Here is a 9,390-nt window from a genome sequence, read left to right on the forward strand (position 1 = left end):
TACATGGGCCTCTCACTGCTGTGGCCTCTCCCGTTGCGGAGCACAGGCTCCAGACGCACAGGCTCAGCGGCCATGGCTCACGGGCCCAGCCGCTCCGCGGCATGTGGGATCCTCCCAGACCGGGGCACAAACCCGTGTCCCCTGCATCGGCAGGCGGACTCTCAACCACTGCGCCACCAGGGAAGCCCTCAGATTTTGAATTTTGATCTTTTCCTGGACAGTGATACTGGGTACCATCCTCTCTCGTGCTGCTGGGCAGTGCGCCATCACAAGGGTGAACAACCCATACACTCACAACCACTCTGTACCCACATAAGCACTCTGTTTTTCACTTTCAGTACAGCATTCAGTAAGTCACATGAGACATTTGACTTTATTATAAAATAGGCTTTGCATTAGATGATTTTGCCCAACTGTAGACTAGTGTAAGTGTTCTGAGCACATTCAAGGTGGGCAGGGCTAAGCCATGATGTTTCGTAGGTGAGGTGTATCAAACACGTTTTCACCTTATGATATTTTTAACTTAGGATAGGTTATTGGATGTAACCCCATCATAAGTCGGGGAAGATCTGTCCTTCAAAATACCACTTAGTATTTTGGTTTTAGAGTGTTCAGCCTAGTGGAAAAAATAAATATACTAATTCATCTGGCATCCTCGCACTGTGAGAGTTTAAATTAGACCCAAAGCGGATATTTTTACCCCCTGTGTAGGTATGTCATAATGTTTTCAGTTGTATTTTTAGAACCTCTGGTGTGTGACGGGGTTGTTTTCTAAGTGTGTAGTAATAACAGCCACTCTCCCAGTGATTCCCAAGCCAACTGTCAGTGCACAGAGAGGCTGGGGGGGTGGCATATATGTGTGTCAGCAACATGTGGGTGTTAGATGTGAGTGTAAACCGCCCAAGAGGGGATGAAATAAGGCAAGACGTGGGGAAACTTACATACATTCAGATTTTTAAAGGTAATTGAAGCCAAACAGTTGTGATGACTAATGAAAAATTGGCTTAAATTACAATTTTAAAATATACCTTTGTTCCTTAGGTTCAAAACTTTGATTTGGTTAAAAAATGAAGTATTAAGTTTGTTTTCAGTTAACTGTTCAATTTGACCTTTTTTCCCCCAAATAAAATGAAATCCTAACTGTTGCATAATGTTAAATACATAGATAAATAAATAACTCTTTATGGCTAATTTACCTCAAATTTGTATCTTTTAATTTAGTTCACTTTTCTTGCTGTTATTAGAGATAGAACTTTGCCAGCGGTAGAGGGTGAAAGAAATAATTTCTTCGTTTTCATGTTTCTCAATTGTTTACACGTTTTGACTAAGATAGTTTTACAACTGGTTTGATTCATTTTAAGTTCACAATTTTTTAATTGGTTAATGAGTGATGATGTTCTCTGTTTAGTGACCTCAGATGAAAGCAATAAAACTTGGGGCAGGAACACGGTCTCTCGACAAGAAGAATTTGAAGATGTAAAAAGGAATTTCAAGAAAAAGGGTTGTACCTGGGGTCCAAATTCCATTCAAATGAAAGAAAGAACTGACTGCAAAGAAAGGTACTTCTGTGACATCTGGTGGCATTCCAGTGTGTACTGTGATAAATAGCAGTGCGTTTTAAATATTGCACTGGCCAGACCTAACTTTTATTTATTTATTTTAAATTTATTTATTTTTTGCGGTATGTGGGCCTCTCACTGTTGTGGCCTCTCCTGTTGCGGAGCACAGGCTCCAGATGCGCAGGCTCAATGGCTATGGCTCATGGGCCCAGCTGCTCTGCGGCATGTGGGATCTTCCCGGACTGGGGCACGAACCCGTGTCCCCTGCATCGGCAGGCGGACCCTCAACCACTGCACCACCAGGGAAGCCCAGGCCAGACCTAACTTTTAAAAAGCAATTAGAGTAATACAGAGATACCTGAATATAATTTCATTTCTAGGATGAGTTTATCCTACTAAATCAATTATTATTTAGTTAAGCAATTAAAAAGATTCTCTGTCTCATGTTAAGGTTTTATCTGTACTTTGTTAGCTCTTTAAAACATAGAGGCCAATATGTTCTCTTTACTACCTAAAAATATTGTTAGCGTGTATCCACCAAAACCTAATTTGTGTGTCATATGGTTCTATTATATCAAAATAAACATTTTTCTCTTGTAGAATAAGACCTCTCTCAGATGGCAACAGTCCTTGGTCAACCATCTTAATAAAAAATCAGAAAACCATGCCGCTGGCTTCATTATTTGTGGACCAGTCAGGTAAATGTGCTTCAGGAAATAGAATTTGTTTGAGTTAGACTGAGCCTCTGAGAGTTCTAGAAGGTTGTTAGCAGCATCACATATACTGGGTAGTAGCAGTGGCTACACTAAGCTCAAAGCTTATCTTCTGTCCTGTCAGTCTTCGTGGCGGAAAGTAATTAGGCTCCACATCGTTTATTAGGAATTTGTAACTCTTATTCTTCACCAGAAAAATTAGTATAATTTATTATATAGAACCAAATTACTGTAGTATAGGAAATAGTAAATATGAAAATGTAGGCGCCCTGAAATTCTGCTGAGATTATATTCCCACCCCACGACCTGATGAAATATTGTCAGGCGGGTTAGTTGTGGGAAACTACTGCTGGAGAGTTTTACACTGGAATCTCTCGTTTAAATGAACCATCATCGCTTTCAGTGTTCAGTATTCCTATTCAATATTCAGATATTAAAAGGTTGAAGAGATTTGGAAGTTGCTGGAAATTTTCAGTGATGGGTAACTCTGAAGAAAAGCAAATTGGTCTTTATCCTTGACAATTTAAGACAGCCCTTTGGTACTGTGGTCAAACTAGAGATGTTTTAGCAAAACGCGGTGTAAACTTCTTGAATTTATGATCGGTGCTATGCTCAGTTTTACAAGCACCTTATCACCTACTGCCCATGTTTAGTTTTCTTCTTCTGTGTTCATCACAAGTGTGTGGTTTCAGCATAAATATCTCCTTAAATACTTTCAGGTAAACACAAGGCAGGTGCTGTGTAATCCCTGGGTAGATGCTTTCTGATGTCAGATTCATTACTGTATTCCGACTCTTTCTCGCCTGTAAAGGCATGAGGGTCTCTCATTATACACTACGATTCATCATCAGATGGCGTTTGAGGACTAATGAAGAACAATTAATAGTAATAAAACTGTTAATTCTATAGTACAAGTTTCATTATTTGTGACTGTTGAAAAAAAGTCTTCTTGCTTTTTTTCCCTGAATTTTTGTAATTCTTTCTTAGAATATTTTGATCCTATGAATAACTCTTCCACAGGACAGTTGGAGGAAATAAAAGGATGTATTTGGCTGACTCAGCTGGGTCTCCATTAAGTTAACCCTGTAGGTCATTGGAAGGATCACTGAGCAAAAGGTTTACACAGTCCGTCCTGCTTGAAGGTCCCCCTCCCACCTTCCATCTGTGGGGCCTCATCCTTCTAAGTGTTTCTGTCTCAGCCCAAGCATTTCCTGAAAACCTCCCCTGACCGCCTTAGCTGCAGTGGTGTCTCACCCCATCCCTGTATCTTAGTACCCAGTTTTACTTATGCATCGCTCTCCCCTGAAATCCTTATTGGTCTGCATGGGCACCAGTAATGTGTGTGTTCTCTGTCACCCCAAATTAGAATGTCAGCTCCTCGAAGGCAAAGATTTTATCTGGTTTGTTCACCACTCTACTCCCAGGGCCTGGTGCATAGCAAGTCTCAGTATCTCCTGAATGCCTAAGTGAATCCTAAAAGGACAGTTTGATCTGATGTAGATGTTGATTGTATTCACCTTGGTTTGGGGGCTGCGAATGCATGCCATCAGTCGTAGAAAGACTGGGAAAGATTGTGATGGGTCCGTGTAGACTCATGACAGCTCAGGAGGAAAGTGTGGGAAAGGAAGTGCTCAGTATGCTTCAAAACCTATGGCTTTTACTTGTCAACAGCATTTACCCTCTTTTTAAAAAAATGATGGCTTAATAATTTGTTATTCGTTACCTGTACCGTGCATTCAACCCATCAAAGCGCAGTTCGTGCCTACTTGATGAAGGCACTATTTGGGGAAGACCCCTCCCAAGATGAAACCTGCAGGGATGCTCACAGCCGCTGTGACCTGAAAGTAGAAAAAGGAGGAAACCGAACGACACCAGAGAGGCTTCAGTGGAAGCCAAGATCACATGTGGGAAGAACGGCAGTGTCAGGCCACCTGAGGGCCCGGCAGGATTTTGAGATAGAATTTGTCTGAGGGAAATGGGACAGTGCGAGAAGGACACGGGGAGAACGATAGCAGAGGAAGATACCAGGCTTGAAGGGAGAAAAGCTGGGAAGAGCACGGGCTTGTTGGGAGAAAAGCTGGCATGCAGCTGGTCTAGCGAACCGAGCACATTTTAGGTGCCGTGGACACAAGGCTGCAGAAATCATGCGTGGCTCTGTCGGGGATGCTCTGGACACCAGATGCGGGAGTTCGTCGTTTCAGTCGTTCATGGTTAAGCCCTAAGTGATAAGAATTACAGCTCCTCTCCAGTAGCAGAATATGTTACCCTTTGGGGCTCTGACCTCTGGAGAATCTTCTCCTGATGCGGGGCTCCTACACTTTAATGGCAGCTTGTTGAAACAGGCTGCTGGGCACCACCATAGTCTGAAGTGTGCTAAGAATTCACTGCTCTACGAAGGATGGTTCCTGTAGCAACAGGGCGTGGCCCAGTTATCTAGGTCACGCGCAAGGGCACCTTTTGTCTGACATGTCCTCCTGCTGCTGTCTGTGCATGTGCATTTCTGTATCTTGATGACTTTGTTTCTATAGAAGTTTCTGTTTTCTATGTCAGTGAAGATCCACTTCCTGAAGGACAGGAAACAGCAGAGGACTTGCTCACCTGTTCCTGTGCAGGGAGCTGAGTCATTGCACCCTGGATGCCCCTTCCTTAGAGTCCTCCTGGACGAACCATTTGCTGAACTGCACAGGACTCCATGTGTTTTGATTTAGAATATGTATTTATTAGATTTCGGCCTTGTTTTACAGTACAGCTTGCATGGTTTTTACGGCAAAATGGTCCTAGCCTGTGTGTATTTATTCTTCTCTGTAGGTGCATGTGAAGAGCCACAACCTGCCCCAGACGGATTGGAACACAGAAAACCAAAGCAGATAAAATCACCGAGTCAAGCCTACATTGATCTACCTCTTTGGAAAGATGGCCAGAGAGAGAATCTGGTGGAACCCGAAAGCTGGGAGGAGAGAACCCCGGTGGGCCCTGCCACCAGCATTCCTCAGGGGACCCCTCCGAACAGTCTGAGCAGATCCCCCCAGAGGAAGAAGACAGAGTCTGCTCTGTATGGCTGCACTGTGCTGCTGGCGTCGGTGGCTCTGGGCCTGGACATCAGAGAGCTCGCGAAAGCACAGGCCGCTGAAGACCCGTTGCCCAAGGAAGAAAGGAAGAAACGCGAAGGCATCTTCCAGCGGGCGCCTAAGTCCCGAAGCAGTGCCAGCTCCGCCACTAGGCTGCCAGCCACAGGCGAGGGGACCATCAGCCCATCCCCACTCCCTCCGTCCAGCGCCGTGAACCTCCTGTCCATGCCTTCTCTGTCCACCAAGTGCCTGCTGCAGACTGATGGTGAAGATTCCTTCGAGAGCAGCACACACGTCCCTGGTGACCCCAAGGTGCCCATTCCAGATCCTTGCCCTGCCTTTGGAAGGAGGGATCAGGAGCCAACCCCCGTGCCAGGGCTGGAGACCCATCGTGGTATGTGGGGAAACCTGTCTCCTCCCTTCACGGTTCCAGCACGTGCGGACGCATCTTACGCTGCTGCTTCAAAAGAAAGAGCAGCACATCACCGACAGACCATGTCTGATGGAAGTGCTTCTCAGCACCCAGGTAGGCTGCATTCGTGGGTGAGAGTACCAAACACCCCTGTAGAGGATAGACGGTAAAATTGTATGGCTCTCTGATTTTATCTTTTCCAAGCGATTACATTTACAAATTTGTTTTCACATAAATCTTTGAATTTTACCCTACTCTTTTGTTTGACTTTATTATTTGGATCCTTGGAAGAGTATAATTAAATTTCAGTAATTTAAATACATAATAGCATATTAAAACAGAAAGAGGGGCTTCCCTAGTGGCTCAGTGGTTGAGAGTCCGCCTGCCGATGCAGGGGACACGGGTTCGTGCCCCGGTGCGGGAGGATCCCACATGCCGCGGAGCGGCTGGGCCCGTGAGCCATGGCCGCTGAGCCTGCGCATCCGGAGCCTGTGCTCCGCAAGGGGAGAGGCCACAGCAGTGAGAGGCCCACGTACCGCAAAAAAAAAAAAAAAAACAGAGCACATGGAGAATAACTGCCCCAAGCCCCTCGTGGTAGGAAGGAGAGTCATTTGCCAAAATCTGAACCAAATAATTAATGGGAGAGTTGGCAGTAAAACTGGTCGTTTGACACAGCATCACCTGGCTTTGCTGCCCAAGTTTATGTTGAGATTGAGTTTAGGGGGTGTAAAAGTCAAATGGACAGTAGGTGCTGTGTGGGGAATGACTGTTATTCCTTTTGTATATAAAGATAATTACAGCTACCTCAGATATAGATCATGAGGATTAAGTGAGATAATGTATATGATAAATGCTTTTTAGATTGTAAAATGTTATGCTAGGATCGGTTATAAAGTATAGTAAAACTGAAACTGCTTTCATTTGCGTTATCTTTTCATTTATCTCTAAGTGCTACGCCTAGACAAGATTTTTTTTTATATTATTGTTCATTGTCTTTAGATAAATTGGTTTATTGCTCTTTTATGATGCAATAAAATATTAGTAATTTATAATTACACACGGTGAAATCCTAGCACAAGAATCCCATAAAAAAAAATTCTTTTTTTCTTAGTTTGAAACCAATGATTATTTGCTACAGCAGTAGTAAGTCAGTTCTTCAGAACAAAAAAGGGAGGGTGTAACATGTAAAAACGTATCTGCTTTCTTATTTTCATTAATTTTTTCAAATCATCATCTGAGAGTGAATTCAGTCATATTCACCATCATTTTTAAGTCTTAACTTCAGTCCGGTCTAACCCATTGTGAAATCTATCCTGTTAATAAAACACTTCTAATAATCATTGTCCTAAGCATATGATGATGACTTAGCTCTTTACAGGTGTCGTTTCCATAGGTTCAAGCAGTCTTTCCAACCTTGTAGTACTTTTCCATAAAAACAAACATTCTGGGCTTCCCTGGTGGTGCAGTGGTTGAGAGTCCGCCTGCCGATGCAGGGGACACGGGTTCGTGCCCCGGTCTGGGAAGATCCCACATGCCGCGGAGCGGCTGGGCCCGTGAGCCATGGCCGCTGAGCCTGCGCGTCCGGAGCCTGTGCTCCGCAACGGGAGAGGCCACAACAGTGAGAGGCCCGAGTACCACAAAAAAACAAAAAACAAAAAGCAAAAAACAAACAAACAAAAAAAAAACATTCTATCCTAACAATTTTAAAGGTAAGGTTTGTGTTCAGGTTCTTTTGTGAAAGCTCACTTTAAGGTGGTCACCTAAGGGAAGGCATTCTGGTTATTTTCCTTGCTATCCATTGATTTTGACATCACTGTCTTTCTAATCACACACTGTCTTTGCCTCCTCAACCAGCTGGTGCAGCTCTCATCTCAGCCCCCGGAGCCTCTCAGCTGCCCCCTGAGTGGGTTTGGGGGACGCCCCCCTCGCCGCCTGGACCCCATAGTGACCTGCCAAGTGAGGTTCCGCCCGAAAAACAGAAAGCTGTCCATATGGTGCTTCTACCCCGCCCTCCCCACCTAAGAAGCCAGGTAGGTGCCCCGAAGGCTTTCCCGCAGAGAACAGAGTCTCAGCCCGCACAGGCCTGCCCTGTGGTGGGTGGTCCAGGACCAGCCCCTGACTGTCCCCTCGGTGCCAAGGAGAGAACTAAGCCCCACGTGCCTTCCTTACTGGATGCCGACGTGGAAGGCCAGAGCAGGGACTGCACGGTGCCTCTGTGCAGGCTAAGAAGCAGAATGAGCCAACCATCCCTGTACGAACTGGAGAAAGAATTTCTGTCTTAAGTGCCTTATATTGTTCAAAAGCATTTCTTTTTTTTTTTTTGTAAGGTGAACAAATGAAAACAGTGTGTCTACCTTTGAATTGTTTTATGCTGCTGTGTTTTCAAAGCTGTGGCCGTGTTACTAAAATAGTAATGGATGTCTAACTTCTCCAAAAATATATGTGATTGCTGTTGGCTGACTGTATTGTTATTCCACTGGATTCTTACCTAGCAACTTGAAACACTACACATGTGTAAAACAAATGTGCACCAGTGTAAATCTGTGTTTAAGCACAATTTTAAATGCTTTGTTTGCTCCCATTTGTATCCTTGTCTATTAGTACACACAGAAATTATAATGAGTGCGCCATTTTTGTTTCCTTCCTCCCTGTTTCCTTCCTTTTGTTTTCTATTTTCCTTTACCTTTTTCCATTTCTTTCCTTTTTTTTTTGTTATTCGTGCAACAAGAAGCCAAGAGTAATGTGATGTTAGCAAGTAAAGATGTTTATGTAAAAAGAATTTGATGACTAGAGTAGATGGAGAGTCATATTTGAACTACCTAAACTCAGCAGTAGGCTAATAATGCATAAGTATGTCCAAGTCTCACCTAAAATATGCACTATTTCTCTCTTTGAGAAAATTTTACTGAATGTAACTTGTAAAAGTTTTAATGAATGTAACTTCTAAAAATTTTATCCATTAGAACTCCAAAGTAGGTTTTTCAAAAAGCCAGTCGTTGACATTTGACTCAGACCATACTGTATACAGTTGAGAGGCACTAACCTGTGTGTTCTCCCTGTAGAAAGGATCTTCCTTATTCCTTCATCAGTAGCCATTGATTTGGTATCCAGAAGTGTAAAGCTTTTCCTTTTGTCGTAGAGTTTTTAAAAATTAATCAATGCGTGCGTTATGTGCCGAAGAAAATTCATGTCATTTAATATTATTTTTCTCTATTTAAATGCATAATCATCCTAATAATCTCAAATACAGTTAGAAACACTGCAAAGTCAAGAAACAGCAGTACGGTTAGAATTTAAGTGTTTTAAAATAGTTATTCACTTAATTGTAGATACATGTTAGATATCTGTTGGGTGGGAGAAGCTGATGTGATAGAATGGAGAAATATAAGTTATTTTCAGATGTGGGTTTATAAAGCGAATCTTTGGATAGCAGATCAGGTTGATTTTAAATTATTTTATGAGTCACTTTTATAAATAGAGTTATGATAGAGATAAACTACTGAGTTATTAAGCTACTGAAATGGCTATCCAGGAGCTTGGTAAACTTGCCTGGGTTCTTTTGTTAAATCTATTATGCTTCTCTCCCTAGAATATGGTTATTCAGATGACACACAATAAGCATTTAAAATTTTCCCTAC

The 9,390-nt window shown here is 43.1% G+C and overlaps 1 protein-coding gene across 1 annotated transcript in view; it reads left to right on the forward strand.

Annotated features, from left to right (window-relative positions):
- MAP3K21 (mitogen-activated protein kinase kinase kinase 21) overlaps positions 1–8,034 on the forward strand; it is a gene marked incomplete at its 5' end in the record, with an annotated part of 48,506 nt that extends 40,472 nt beyond the window's left edge. Inside the window, 4 exons of the mRNA XM_007466999.1 lie at positions 1,409–1,559; positions 2,160–2,257; positions 5,081–5,866; positions 7,607–8,034. Of these exons, the coding sequence (XP_007467061.1) occupies positions 1,409–1,559; positions 2,160–2,257; positions 5,081–5,866; positions 7,607–8,034 (1,463 nt within the window). The remainder of the gene's footprint in view (positions 1–1,408; positions 1,560–2,159; positions 2,258–5,080; positions 5,867–7,606) is intronic.
- Positions 8,035–9,390: the final 1,356 nt, after the last annotated feature.

The sequence above is a fragment of the Lipotes vexillifer genome, unplaced genomic scaffold (assembly GCF_000442215.2).
Source record: "Lipotes vexillifer unplaced genomic scaffold, Lipotes_vexillifer_v1.1 scaffold410, whole genome shotgun sequence".
NCBI classification, from domain to species: Eukaryota; Metazoa; Chordata; class Mammalia; order Artiodactyla; family Lipotidae; genus Lipotes; species Lipotes vexillifer.